At 47.2% G+C, this 15964-nt stretch overlaps 1 protein-coding gene across 3 annotated transcripts in view; it reads right to left on the reverse strand.

Moving 5' to 3' along the window:
• The window catches only part of CNTRL (centriolin), a 171328-nt gene that overhangs the window by 103118 nt on the left and 52246 nt on the right, over window positions 1–15964 (reverse strand). For 2 of the 3 annotated variants that reach the window (XM_068249054.1, XM_068249053.1), the window contains exons 8-9: window positions 9021–9174; window positions 4362–4573 (exon numbers count right to left, since the gene is read on the reverse strand). In XM_068249054.1, the coding sequence (XP_068105155.1) occupies window positions 4362–4573; window positions 9021–9174 (366 nt within the window). Of the gene's footprint in view, window positions 1–4361; window positions 4574–9020; window positions 9175–14972; window positions 15084–15964 lie in introns of those variants that run through there. The other variant, XM_068249055.1, reaches the window with a different exon arrangement.

The following is a 15964-nucleotide window of genomic DNA, read 5'->3' on the forward strand; positions in this document are numbered from 1 at the left end:
TGCATCTGTCTTACCAGCTCTGAAAACTGCTCCACTACTGCATCTGTCTTACCAGCTCTGAGAACTGCTCCACTACTGCATCTGTCTAACCAGCTCTGAGAACTGCTCCACTACTGCATCTGTCTTACCAGCTAATATAACTGCTCCACTACTGCATCTGTCTTACCAGCTCTGAGAATTGCTCCACTACTGCATCTGTCTTACCAGCTCTGAGAACTGCTCCACTACTGCATCTGTCTTACCAGCTCTGAGAATTGCTCCACTACTGCATCTGTCTTACCGGCTCTGAGAACTGATCCACTACTGCATCTGTCTTACCAGCTCTGAGAACTGCTCCACTACTGCATCTGTCTTACCAGCTCTGAGAACTGATCCACTACTGCATCTGTCTTACCAGCTCTGAGAACTGCTCCACTACTGCATCTGTCTTACCGGCTCTTAGAACTGCTCCACTACTGCATCTGTCTTACCAGCTCTGAGAACTGCTCCACTACTGCATCTGTCTTACCAGCTCTGAGAACTGCTCCACTACTGCATCTGTCTTACCAGTTCTGAGAACTGCTCCACTACTGCATCTGTCTTACCAGCTCTAAGAACTGCTCCACTACTGCATCTGTCTTACCGGCTCTTAGAACTGCTCCACTACTGCATCTGTCTTACCGGCTCTTAGAACTGCTCCACTACTGCATCTGTCTTACCAGCTCTGAGAACTGCTCCACTACTGCATCTGTCTTACCGGCTCTTAGAACTGCTCCACTACTGCATCTGTCTTACCGGCTCTTAGAACTGCTCCACTACTGCATCTGTCTTACCAGCTCTGAGAATTGCTCCACTACTGCATCTGTCTTACCAGCTCTGAGAACTGCTCCACTACTGCATCTGTCTTACCAGTTCTGAGAACTGCTCCACTACTGCATCTGTCTTACCAGCTCTGAAAACTGCTCCACTACTGCATCTGTCTTACCAGCTCTGAAAACTGCTCCACTACTGCATCTGTCTTACCAGCTCCGAGAACTGCTCCACTACTGCATCTGTCTTACCAGCTCTGAGAACTGCTCCACTACTGCATCTGTCTTACCAGCTCTAAGAACTGCTCCACTACTGCATCTGTCTTACCGGCTCTTAGAACTGCTCCACTACTGCATCTGTCTTACCGGCTCTTAGAACTGCTCCACTACTGCATCTGTCTTACCAGCTCTGAGAACTGCTCCACTACTGCATCTGTCTTACCGGCTCTTAGAACTGCTCCACTACTGCATCTGTCTTACCGGCTCTTAGAACTGCTCCACTACTGCATCTGTCTTACCAGCTCTGAGAATTGCTCCACTACTGCATCTGTCTTACCAGCTCTGAGAACTGCTCCACTACTGCATCTGTCTTACCAGTTCTGAGAACTGCTCCACTACTGCATCTGTCTTACCAGCTCTGAAAACTGCTCCACTACTGCATCTGTCTTACCAGCTCTGAAAACTGCTCCACTACTGCATCTGTCTTACCAGCTCCGAGAACTGCTACACTACTGCATCTGTCTTACCAGCTCTGAGAACTGCTCCACTACTGCATCTGTCTTACCGGCTCTTAGAACTGCTCCACTACTGCATCTGTCTTACCAGCTCTGAGAACTGCTCCACTACTGCATCTGTCTTACCAGCTCTGAGAACTGCTCCACTACTACATCTGTCTAACCAGCTCTGAGAACTGCTCCACTACTGCATCTGTCTTACCAGTTCTGAGAACTGCTCCACTACTGCATCTGTCTTACCAGCTCTAAGAAATGCTCCACTACTGCATCTGTCTTACCAGCTCTGAGAACTGCTCCACTACTGCATCTGTCTTACCAGCTCTGAGAACTGCTCCACTACTGCATCTGTCTTACCAGCTCTGAGAACTGCTCCACTACTGCATCTGTCTTACCAGCTCTGAGAACTGCTCCACTACTGCATCTGTCTTACCAGCTCTGAGAACTGCTCCACTACTGCATCTGTCTTACCAGCTCTGAGAACTGCTCCACTACTGCATCTGTCTTACCAGCTCTGAGAACTGCTCCACTCCTGCATCTGTCTTCTCCGACAACTGCTCCACTACTGCATCTGTCTTACCAGCTCTGAGAACTGCTCCACTACTGCATCTGTCTTACCAGCTCTGAGAACTGCTCCACTACTGCATCTGTCTTACCAGCTCTGAGAACTGCTCCACTACTGCATCTGTATTACCAGTTCTGAGAACTGCTCCACTACTGCATCTGTCTTACCAGTTCTGAGAACTGCTCCACTACTGCATCTGTCTTACCAGTTCTGAGAACTGCTCCACTACTGCATCTGTCTTACCAGTTCTGAGAACTGCTCCACTACTGCATCTGTCTTACCAGCTCTGAGAACTGCTCCACTCCTGCATCTGTCTTCTCCGACAACTGCTTCACTACTGCATCTGTCTTACCAGCTCTGAGAACTGCTCCACTACTGCATCTGTCTTACCAGCTCTGAGAACTGCTCCACTACTGCATCTGTCTTACCAGCTCTGAGAACTGCTCCACTACTGCATCTGTATTACCAGTTCTGAGAACTGCTCCACTACTGCATCTGTCTTACCAGTTCTGAGAACTGCTCCACTACTGCATCTGTCTTACCAGCTCTGAGAACTGCTCCACTACTGCATCTGTCTTACCAGCTCTGAGAACTGCTCCACTACTGCATCTGTCTTACCAGCTCTGAGAACTGCTCCACTACTGCATCTGTCTTACCAGCTCTGAGAACTGCTCCACTACTGCATCTGTCTTACCAGCTCTGAGAACTGCTCCACTACTGCATCTGTCTTACCAGCTCTGAGAACTGCTCCACTACTGCATCTGTCTTACCAGCTCTGAGAACTGCTCCACTACTGCATCTGTCTTACCAGCTCTGAGAACTGCTCCACTACTGCATCTGTCTTGCCAGCTCTGAGAATTGCTCCACTACTGCATCTGTCTTACCAGTTCTGAGAACTGCTCCACTACTGCATCTGTCTTACCAGTTCTGAGAACTGCTCCACTACTGCATCTGTCTAACCAGCTCTGAGAACTGCTCCACTACTGCATCTGTCTTACCAGCTCTGAGAACTGCTCCACTACTGCATCTGTCTTACCGCCTCTGAGGCTAGGTTTCCATTTGTACGGCGGCATGCGTCTTGCGAGACGCGATGCCGGCACAGCTGTTGCCTCTCGCAGCCGAATCCCTCTAGCCGTGCTATGCACGGCTATGGGATTCGGACAGCTACGGACGAAATTATGCTGCAGGGCCTCAGATTTTTCCTCGGCCACGAATTCGGATGGCTTTCATAGACTTCTATAGGCTGCTGAAATCCATCCGAATTCGTGGGCGGGGAATCGGCCTGGATTCGCAGCAGTGGAAACCCGGCCTGAGAACTGCTCCACTACTGCATCTGTCTTACCAGCTCTGAGAACTGCTCCACTACTGCATCTGTCTTACCAGCTCTGAGAACTGCTCCACTACTGCATCTGTCTTACCAGCTCTGAGAACTGCTCCACTACTGCATCTGTCTTGCCGCCTCTGAGAACTGCTCCACTACTGCATCTGTCTTACCAGCTCTGAAAACTGCTCCACTACTGCATCTGTCTTACCAGCTCTGAAAACTGCTCCAGTACTGCATCTGTCTTACCAGTTCTGAGAACTGCTCCACTACTGCATCTGTCTTACCAGTTCTGAGAACTGCTCCACTCCTGCATCTGTCTTACCAGCTCTGAGAACTGCTCCACTACTGCATCTGTCTTACCAGCTCTGAGAACTGCTCCACTACTGCATCTGTCTTACCGCCTCTGAGAACTGCTCCACTACTGCATCTGTCTTACCAGCTCTGAGAACTGCTCCACTACTGCATCTGTCTTACCGGCTCTGATAACTGCTCCACTACTGCATCTGTCTTACCGCCTCTGAGAACTGCTCCACTACTGCATCTGTCTTACCAGCTCTGAAAACTGCTCCAGTACTGCATCTGTCTTACCAGCTCTGAAAACTGTTCCACTACTGCATCTGTCTTACCAGCTCTGAAAACTGTTCCACTACTGCATCTGTCTTACCAGCTCTGAAAACTGTTCCACTACTGCATTGGTCTTACGATTAAGGATGGAGAACGTCCAAAACATGTCAGCATGTGGTGTTTTTGGATTTAGCTTGTTAAATGCCTGATTGAAGAAAGCATGTTTTATCCTTATTCCATATTGTGCGGACTTCATCTACACTTTCTCCCTCTCACTCCAGTTGTCCTTTAAGTCTTCACAGAGACATATACAGTCAGTGTAAACCAGCCGAGTATTTCGGTTATAGAAAAGGTAAGGGATAAATGTACAACAAGCAGGATATATGTACCTTCCTCATATCTTCAGCTTCCTGTGCAGCCGACTCCAGCCGCTCCCGCTCCTCCTCCAGCCTCTGCAGCAGCACCTCCCGCTCCGCCTGCAGCTCCCGACACTCATCGTTCGCCTGCTTGGCCTGGCCTTTCACACTCTCCAGGTATTCCTGCAGCCCAGATATGATCCCCTCCAGATCTCGCTTCAACGCCTCATTGGCTGCTATCTGACCTGTGGGCAGCAGGATAACAAACACGCAGATACATTCATTGTCTACTATCGACCTTTGCCCAAGACATGGACATAAAATAATGTCTATGGCAGGGATTAGATTGTGAGCTCCTCTGAGGACAGTCAGTGACATGACTATGTAAAGTGCTGCAGAAGATGTCAGTGCTATATAAATACATAATAATAATATGGGAGGAGATTAGGCTATGACAATGGGGGGGGGGGGGATTAGATTGTGAGCTCCTCTGAGGACAGTCAGTGACATGACTGTACTCAGTAAAGTGCTGCAGAAGATGTCAGTGCTATATAAATACATAATAATAATATGGTAGGCCATAAAACTATGGCTATGGTAGGATTAGATTGTGAGCTCCTCTGAGGACAGTCAGTGACATGACTATGTACTCTGTAAAGTGCTGCTGAAGATAAGAGTACTAGTCATACGGTAGGATATTAGATTATGACTATGACAGGATTAGCAGGATACTGTGTAAAGTGCTGCAGAAGATGTCCCTGCTATATAAATAGAAAGATAGGCAGAAAAGAAAGATGTCGTCTTTGATGAATAGATATCACATAAGTAGAAACAGGGAAAAGGAATGCTGGCACTGCAGGAGCAGTCTTCTTATCCAGGGAGGGAGAAGGGAGGGAGAGGCAACACAGTCCTAAACAAAGGTATGTGCGCAGTAGATCTTCAGCGTGCTCAGGTAAAAAGTGACATCTATATGCATAAAGAAAGAGGAGAGCGCCGGCACTGCTGTCATACACTTTAATCCATAATTATTAAAATCGTCAACAAGTAAAGAACATTGTCCATGCAAAAAGTTGATAACACATACCATAGGTGTCTGTGGATGGTGCGGTGGGTGCGGAGGGTGCAGAGCCTGACAGCCGTTTCGCGCGTTTTGCGCTTCTACGGAGGCTACTGAGTAGTCTCCGTAAAAGCGCAAAACGCGCAAAACGGCCGTCAGGCTCTGCACCCTCCGCACCCACCGCACCATCCACAGACACCTATGGTATGTGTTATCAACTTTTTGCATGGACAATGTTCTTTACTTGTTGACGATTTTAATAATTATGGATTAAAGTGTATGACAGCAGTGCTGGCGCTCTCCTCTTTCCTTATGCATATAGGAGTCTTTGATGAATCAAACATATCTGGCCAGTGATTGGCGCACTGTGCGTATCTGGCCAGTGATTGGTGCACTGTGCGTATCTGGCCAGTGATTGGTGCACTGTGTGTATCTGGCCAGTGATTGGCGCACTGTGCGTATCTGGCCAGTGATTGGTGCACTGTGCGTATCTGGCCAGTGATTGGTGCACTGTGTGTATCTGGCCAGTGATTGGCGCACTGTGTGTATCTGGCCAGTGATTGGCGCACTGTGTGTATCTGGACAGTGATTGGCGCACTGTGTGTATCTGGACAGTGATTGGCGCACTGTGTGTATCTGGCCAGTGATTGGTGCACTGTGTGTATCTGGCCAGTGATTGGTGCACTGTGTGTATCTGGCCAGTGATTGGTGCACTGTGTGTATCTGGCCAGTGATTGGTGCACTGTGTGTATCTCGCCAGCGATTGGCGCACTGTGTATCTCGCCAGTGATTGGTGCACTGTGTGTATCTGGCCAGTGATTGGTGCACTGTGTGTATCTGGCCAGTGATTGGTGCACTGTGTGTATCTGGCCAGTGATTGGCGCACTGTGTGTATCTGGCCAGGGACTGGCACACTGTGTGTATCTGGCCAGTGATTGGCGCACTATGTGTATCTGGCCAGTGATTGGCGCACTGTGTGTATCTGGCCAGTGATTGGCGCACTGTGTGTATCTGGCCAGTGATTGGCGCACTGTGTGTATCTGGCCAGTGATTGGTGCACTGTGTGTATCTGGCCAGTGATTGGTGCACTGTGTGTATCTGGCCAGTGATTGGTGCACTGTGTGTATCTGGCCAGTGATTGGCACACTATGGCCTCAATTCACTAAGCTTATCTCCTGTCTTTAATAACGTTTCTAGAGTTGTTACCATGGTGATGAGGCATGTAGTATTCAGGAAACATTTTACCTCAGGCAAACCCTAAAGTTAACTCTTCTGTCTTTAAGTTAACTCGTCAATCCTTAAAATAACTCCAGAATTCTAAAGTTAATTAACTTTGTGTGAAAATAACTACGGAAGAGGTAACTTAACTACAGAGGAGGTAACTTAACTACAAAGGAGGTAACTTAAGGAATGAAGAGATAAGATAACTCTCTCACTGTGTGGAGGTATGTTTTCTCTTGCCTTATTATCTCCAGCATGATCTTAGTGAATTGAGGCCTATGTGTATCTGGCCAGTGATTGGTGCACTATGTGTATCTGGCCAGTGATTGGTGCACTGTGTGTATCTGGCCAGTGATTGGCGCACTGTGTGTATCTGGCCAGTGATTGGCGCACTGTGTGTATCTGGCCAGTGATTGGCGCACTGTGTGTATCTGGCCAGTGATTGGCGCACTGTGTGTATCTGGCCAGGGACTGGCACACTGTGCATATCTGGCCAGCGATTGGTGCACTGTGTGTATCTGGCCAGAGATTGGCCGTCTTCTCTGCAAGGTTTCTGCACTGCCCACATTGCAGGAGAGATTGTATGAATATTCTGCAGAGGTTGAACACAACCCCCCTATTTCCTGCGGAGGAAACGGCTGAGGGGAGCATCAAAGGCGTTTTTTTTAATGTTTATATTCCACGCCCCACTGGGATAGCCCAAATCACAGAGGAGAGAAATTCCTGCAGAGTTCAGCCATCCACAACTGCCCGTTCCTGGATCTGCTCTGCACAAACTCTGCTCAGCTAAACATTTGTATGTTACTCCAGAGAAAAATAACAGTAAAATAAATACAAGCACATGTGGCTGGTGTGCAGCTCGCGTCTGCAAATACTGCTGAAGAAGCGCATAACCTCATATTCCAAAGTCAACTATAATGAATGACTAAATGCAATTTTAAATTACGTATACTGTAGGTAGATTATGCTCTTTTTAGATTTGCTTCCATCCAATGGCTTCCAGCTGTCCAAGGCAGTTATATTGACATTAAACTAGCTGATCTCTGCTGCCTCCAGTAAGTACAGTATAAGCTGTTACTCTGTGCCTATACTGATAGTAAACCAGCTGCAATGTGTGCTGATCTCTGCTACCTCCAGTTTGTACAGTATAAGCTGTTACTCTGTGCCTGTACTGATAGTAAACTAATTGCAGTGTGTGCTGATTTCTGCTGCCCCCAGTATGTACATATTAAACTGTTACTCTGTGCCTGTACTGATAGTAAACTAGCTGCATTGTGTGCTGATCCCTGCTTCCTCCAGTATATACAGTATAAGCTGTTACTCTGTGCCTGTACTAAGAGTAAACTAGCTGCAGCATGTGCTGATCTCTGCTGCCCCCAGTATGTACATTATAAGCGGTTACTCTGTGCCTGTACTGATAGTAAACAAGCTGCAGTGTGTGCTGATCACTGCTAACTCCAGTATAAGCTGTTAATTTGTGCCTATAGTATACTGATAATAAACTAGCTGCAGTGTGCGCTGATCTCTGTTACTTCCAGTATATTCAGTGTAAGCGGTTATTCTGCAGCTAGTTTAGTATGAATATAGGCACAGGGCTTATACCATACATACTGTACTTATAACATTTACCCTCTGTGTCTACATAGCTTCATACTATAGGATTTCTATGAGAAAGTGCTACACAAAATGGGACTTTCTATTAGACAATGTAAATAGCATGATCCTAAGGGTGCTTATACATAATTTGATTTTGCAGGCCGATTGACCTTTCAATTGACTTTTGGCTAAAATCTGTCAAAAGGATCAATTGGGAATGCTGGAAAATGTTGTCGCATGGGTTTGATCGGGTGTGGGGTGGTATTTGATATTGAGACGTCTCCCATTCCCTCAGCTGAAGTCCTCCCAAGTGTATCTGTACCCCCCCCCCCCCATGCCCGTGTGCAGTGCTGAAGGCTCACCTATCACACACCAGTGCAAATCCTGGCCTCCTCCGGTTCCAAGCCACACGAGTGCCGATGCCATGTGGCAGGGGCGCATGTAGCGAAGTAACTAATTGCGCCAATGTAACATGGTACATGCACTTGCGGTGACATGCGACACTGGAGGAGGCTAGGATTTACACCAGCGTGTGATAGGCGAGTCTTGAAGACTGCACACGAGCATGGCAGGGCGGGGTGACACTTATATACACTTGGGGGACAGCAGCAGGATGATTCACAATAGATTTCAACATAAATCGGAGTGTGGGCAGGCAATAGATCACTCTCTGATCAGAGAGGATCTATCTAATGTATGGCCAGCTTTAGCCACCAATCATGAGACAGCTTGTGTTCCAAGAAGGTGTATTCTGATTGGTTAGTGTGTGTGTTTGCAGTGTGAATGGAACAGGCAGGTAAGTGAGACATCACACCCACCTTCCGTCAGCTGCTGCTCCAGGTCTTTGATCTCTTCAGTCTCTCGGGCGATTCGGGAGAGCATCTCGTCCAGCCGTCCCTCCAGCTGCTTGTACTGCCGGTCCATCATGTCCAGCTGCTGCTCTGCGCTGGCCTTCTGGGCTTGCACATGGGCCTGTGTGCACAATACACCCTCTGTTATTAATGGGCTGCACATATCGGCCCCGAGGTTTACAGAAGAGCCATTCAAAGCAGCCAATCAGAGTCCAGCGTCCACTGGACAAAAAACAGCGTTCCCTCCCCCCCTCCCCCTGACAGGTTTGCATATAAAGCCAGCACGGTTAGGCCGGGATAGCGCCTGAAATACAGGATTTATAACTCAGCAATAAGATTATGTCACCTACTGGCCAAATAAACGGAAAAAAACAGAAAACAATGTCTGGCAGTTATCTCACATTTGGCCTCATCACTGCAGTTAGTGCTCTGCACAGAAAACATCACCTATATCCCCAACCATGTCACAGCAAAGAGGAAAGGCAGAGGGGGGGCATTTTACTGCCAAAATGTGTAGACAAACCCAACTCCCTGCACCCCCCTCATAGAAAACACACCTCACACAGAGAAAAAAGCAGCCCTTCATCTACAGGGGAGACCACAACATAAGATTTAGAGACAAAGGGGACCGGGGATTGAAAACAGAGACAGAGGGGATTTGAGGTACAGTAGAGGGACAAAGATAACTGGAGTACAGTAGAGGGACAGAGGTAACTGCGGTACAGGAGGAGTACAGAGGTAATTGGGGTACACTAGAGGGACACGGGTAATTGGGGTACAGTAGAGGAACAGAGGGGGTTGTGGTACAGTAGAAGGGACAGGGGTAATTAAGTACAGTAGAGGAACCAAGGGATTGGGGTACAGTAGAGGAACAGAGGGGGTTATGGTAAAGTAGAAGGACAGAGGGTGCTGGGGTGCAGTAGAGGGACAGTGGTAACTGGGTTACAGTAAGAGGACAAAGGCAATATGGGTTACAGTAGAGGGACAGGTGTAATTAGGGTACAGTAGAGGAACAGAGGGATTGGGGTACAGTAGAGGGACAGAGGGATTGGGGTACAGTAGAGGAACAGAGGGATTGGGGTACAGTAGAGGGACAGGGGTAACTGGGGTACAATAGAGGGACAGAGGTAGTTGTGGTACAGTAGAGGGACAGAGGGATTGGGGTACAGTAGAGGGAGAGGGGTAAATTGGGTACAGTAGGACAGAGGGATACAGTAGAGGGACAGTGAGGGGCTGCAGTACAGTAGAGACAGAGGGGATTGGTTACAGGGAGGACAGAGGGGGCTGGGGTACAGTAGAGAGACAGAGGATTGGGTACAGGAGAGGGACAGAGGGGGCTGGGGTACAGAAGAGAGACAGAGGATTGGGTACAGCAGAGAGAGGGAAAGGATTGGGGTACAGAAGAGGGATAGAGGGGATTGCGGTACAGTAGAATTACAGAAGGTATTGGGGTACAGGAGAGGGATAGACAGGATTGGGGTACAGTAGAAGGACAGAGGGATTTGGGATGCAGTAGAGGGAATGGGAGGCTGGAGTACAGTAGAGGCACAGATGGTATTGGGATGCAATAGAGGGACAGGGAAACGTAATACTCTAGAGGACGACAATATGTTTCGGTAGAGAAAAAGATGTTGGGCTCTAGAAGAACAAAGGTAATTGGGGTACAATAGACAGATGGGATTGGGGTACAATGGAGGGATGAGATGGGGATATACGGAAAAGGAATAATAGACAGATTAGATAACCATAAAACAATATCACATTTAGTTCATGATATTGATTACGACGATGGAAAGAAACGTGAGATAAATCAGTCCTGGCTTGCCTGGTGCAGCTGCCGGCAGCTCTGAGCTGTTAATTATTAATGATAGACTGCAGTCAGTAATGTGGTCTCCGGATCTACAAGCCAGGCTTACAGCACACGGATATACACTGTTCAGCCTAAGATCACACCACCTGCCTGAAAGTGCACCAAATCCGTTCAGCCCAGCCGCTGCTCCACCAGATCTGCCCAAGGGCTCGGGGGCTGGGGCTCTGAGACGCCAGCGGCCGATCCCTTCACTCCTCCGCCCGCTGGGAATATGGTTACCAAGGAGGTGCTTTATGATCTGCAACAACCTCCAGGTAGCTGGTTAGTGTCACAGTCACTCCTAGGAGTTCTGGTTCACCAGGAGCTTGCTGGGCAATCTGTAACTCTGGGTGCTTCAAGTCCTACCCTATAAAACCATATTAATCCATGCCATGCACTGATGAGGACCAACCAGTCTAAAACAGTCTGTATGCATGTTGGATTAGTGTGGCTCTGTACAATTAACAAGCTGACACATCATTGCATTCCAGCGGTGCAGGAGGTGTGGCTAGCTTACAGGGACAACAAAAGATAATTTGCATATTCAGTAGTGATGCATTGTGGGAGACACCATATATTCACTCCAACCTGAATAATCACAAATACCTTCTGTTTTAAGAAGGCAAACTTCTGTTTTGTAGTCTTATCTATATGACCTAAAAGAGAACGTGCTTCAACAGACCAGGCTAACTCCCTGCATTGTGATATGGTCCAGGTCTGACCTGTGCCCCCTTGTAGGTACTTTCAGTGGTGGATGGGGGAGTCACATGGGCACTCTGACTGGTCTGCAGCTACAGAGCCCTCTATACACAGCACTCTGCAGCACTCTACCTGTGTTCTGACAGCTCTCTCTCAGGGCCAGCATTAACCTCCTTTCTCAATCCCAGTAAGAATGTTCTGTTTACCGGAACTGAACGTAACGCAAAGCTATAGAATCCGTTCACAGCAGTCCCTTCGGAACAGATCCGATCGGTCAATTCCGATAAGCGGAACTCAAGTTTGGGTCCTGCACGATTTTCCCTATTGGCCGAACAAAGCTGATGGTGACAGAGGATGACTAATTCCATGCTAGCCTATGAAAAAGGAAGGTCTCAGTTCTCACTAGGCTGCTCCCCGCTAAATACTCACCAGCTGCCATCAATTTGGGTCCTTAGTCGTGGCTGTCCCTTCCGGTGCCTGCAAGCTAGAAACACTGGAATACTGATCTCAGAGCCCCATCAGAAACATCAGGCTACAATTGGTTTGTAATAGAACAATAGGGGTTCGCATCCTCACAAGTTTGCCTCAGGCAGCAAAAAGTCTAGGACTGGCCCTGGTGGTAACGCAAAAAAGGAGTGAAAAACTGATGCCCAATGTAACAAACTGATCCATTTAAACGGAAAAAGGATCGATTTTTACAGGATATCACTTCATACGGAACGGTTGGGATTCAGCTCTAAGTGTCTTCCGTGGTTTGTGCTATAGAAGCTTTTCTGAGAGATCTGACCAGACAGGCCGGTCACACACACATATCACTGAGCCTTGGTGCCCATTATGTCAGCTCAACGGTTGTCCATCTTCTGACACTTGCTATTTTCAACCAGCCATCACAATCTGGCTCTTGTCAAAGCCGCTCTGACCCTTAAAGGGAACCCGCAATGACAGACATATGGGGGCTGACAATTATTTCCCTTGAAAAAATGCATGTTGCCTAGCTATCCTGACGCTCCTCTGCCTCTAATACTTTTAGCCATAGACCCTGAACAAGCATACAGCATATCAGGTGTTTCTGACATTATTGTCATATCTGACAATATTAGCTGCATGCTTGTTTCTGGTGTGATTCAGGCACTACTGCAGCCAAATAGATCAACAGGGCTGCCAGGCAACTGGTATTGTTTAACAGGAAACAAATATGGCAGCCACCATATCCCTCGCACCTCGGGGTCCTTTTAAAGTGCCTATCAATGATGCAATTTTTAGGAAATGATCTTGCAACTGTACCTCTGTAGGAGATATTGATAGACGTACAGAGATGTTACATCCTCCTGTAAGCAGCAATGTTATGTTCAGTGGTAATAGTAATGCTAAACACAGAATGATGATGGCAGGAGATACTGATAGATGTACAGAGATGTTACATCCCCCTGTAAGTAGCAATGTGGTGATCAGTGGTGACTGTAATGCTAAACAGAGAATGATGATGACAGGAGATACTGATAGCTGTACAGAGATGTTACATCCCCCTGTAAGTATCAATGTGGTGATCAGTGGTAACTGTAATGCTAAACAGAGAATGATGATGACAGGAGATACTGATAGCTGTACAGAGATGTTACATCCCCCTGTAAGCAGCAATGTGGTAATCAGTGGTAACTGTAATGCTAAACAGAGAATGATGATGGCAGAAGATACTGATAGCTGTACAGAGATGTTACATCCCCCTGTAAGCAGCAATGTGGTGATTAGTGGTGACTGTAATGCTAAACAGAGAATGATGATGACAGGAGATACTGATAGCTGTACAGAGATGTTACATCCCCCTGTAAGCAGCAATGTGGTAATCAGTGGTAACTGTAATGCTAAACAGAGAATGATGATGGCAGGAGATACTGATAGCTGTACAGAGATGTTACATCCCCCTGTAAGTAGCAATGTGGTAATCAGTGGTAACTGTAATGCTAAACAGAGAATGATGATGGCAGGAGATACTGATAGATGTACAGAGATGTTACATGCCCTTGTAAGCAGCAATGTGATGTTCAGTGGTAACTGTAATGCTAAACAGAGAATGATGATGGCAGGAGATACTGATAGATGTACAGAGATGTTACATGCCCTTGTAACCAGCAATGTGGTGATCAGTGGTAATAGTAATGCTAAACAGAGAATGATGATGGCAGGAGATACTGATAGATGTACAGAGATGTTACATCCCCCTGTAACCAGCAATGTGGTGATCAGTGGTAATTGTAATGCTAAACACAGAATGATGATGGCAGGAGATACTGATAGCTGTACAGAGATGTTACATCCCCCTGTAAGTAGCAATGTGGTAATCAGTGGTAACTGTAATGCTAAACAGAGAATGATGATGGCAGGAGATACTGATAGATGTACAGAGATGTTACATCCCCCTGTAAGCAGCAATGTGATGTTCAGTGGTAACTGTAATGCTAAACAGAGAATGATGATGGCAGGAGATACTGATAGGTGTACAGAGATGTTACATCCTCCTGTAAGCAGCAATGTGGAGGTCAGTGGTGACTGTAATATGAAACAGAGAATGATGATGGCAGGAGATATTGATAGATGTACAGAGATGTTACATATGAAAATTCCATAGTATTCATATACAAAAAAATAATGTACAACTTTTTTTTTTTTTTGCATCAATGTCAAAAACACGAGTGTGGTATCTTGAACAACTTCCTCAGAACCTAAAACGGACTGAAAAATGTTATTGATTTGGTTGAATAGGAAAAAAATAAAATAAAAAAAACACAACATCTTATGTTTCAGGTGATCAAATTGTCTGCAAATTATCGGAAAAATGAATACATGTGTGACCAGCATATGATGATGTGGGACACATAATTAGGTCTGCTTCTACAAATGAACATCATATAGTACACAGGATGCACGCACACACATTTCTGCGACATTGCTGTGACACAAGACCAACACATGTAAAGAGGACCTGTACTCGGTCTCCGCTCTTAACACCCAGTCACCAACCAACGGCATGCGAGGAGAAGTAACATACAACTTCCTCAATCTTCAGGACTACAAATTCCAGCATGCCACAGCTACTGAAAAACTCCCTTTAACTCTCAACAGGAAGGTCAACCACTCCTGATGAACTACTAATACCAGCATGCAGCTCCAATATTGCCTCCAACTGTTCAGTAACAAGACATCCAGATGCCCTACAAGTCCCATGACCCGATATCAGTTGCACATGCTGAGATTTGTAGTTCTGCAGCCATGGATTCGGTTGCACAATCCTCAGATGGGAATTCGCCAGGCGTAACTTCAGCCTAAACTTCTGGCAGAGGTCTGCGGTCACATGACCAGCTACAGTAACTTACCCAGCCGTAGCCGGAGGCAGGAGGGGGAGGCTATCCCTGGGAGAGGGCAGCGGGGTAACACTGCATGATGCTGGGTGACAGAGCAGCACCCACTTCCTCATGACACACAGCACTGGAGGAAGCAGCTCTTATCCTGACATCGCAGCCCCTGATGGTTTGAAATCACAACACAGGAAGCCTGAGCAGTCAGCCAATGAGGAGCAGGCATCTTCTCCGTCCCTCCCCCAATATAGACTTGAATTGTTCTTCTGCTTGTAACACACAGCTACAATGTATCCATTTATAAAGTGATGCTGGCTCTCAGCCACTACTCAGCTGAACTAGCAATACTTACTGTCCTGGAGCTCCAAATGTACAGACACTGTGCTGGGGAGAGCCTAAGTATATAATCTGTACAGAGACTGTGCTGAGGGATCCAGATTTATTGTGTACAGACTATGCTGGGGAGAGTTTAAATATAATCTGTACAGGGACTATGCTGGGGGGACTCTACTGCAGTCTGTACAGAGAGGAGACTGTGCTGGAGGGATATTACTACAGTCTGTACAGAGAGGAGACTGTGCTGGAGGGACATTACTGCAGTCTGTACAGAGAGGAGACTGTGCTGGAGGGACATTACTGCAGTCTGTACAGAGAGGAGACTGTTCTGGGGGGACTTTACTGCAGTCTGTACAGAGAGGAGACTGTGCTGGGGGGACATTACTGCAGTCTGTACAGAGAGGAGACTGTGCTGGGGGGACATTACTGCAGTCTGTACAGAGAGGAGACTGTGCTGGGGGGGGGGGGGGGGGACATTACTGCAGTCTGTACAGAGAGGAGACTGTGCTGGGGACATTACTGCAGTGTGAACAGAGAGGAGACTGTGCTGGGGGACATTACTGCAGTCTGTACAGAGAGGAGACTGTGCTGGAGGAACATTACTGCAGTCTGTACAGAGAGGAGACTGTGCTGGAGGGACATTACTGCAGTCTGTACAGAGAGGAGACTGTGCT

The sequence above is a fragment of the Hyperolius riggenbachi genome, chromosome 8, assembly GCF_040937935.1.
Source record: "Hyperolius riggenbachi isolate aHypRig1 chromosome 8, aHypRig1.pri, whole genome shotgun sequence".
NCBI classification, from domain to species: domain Eukaryota; kingdom Metazoa; phylum Chordata; class Amphibia; order Anura; family Hyperoliidae; genus Hyperolius; species Hyperolius riggenbachi.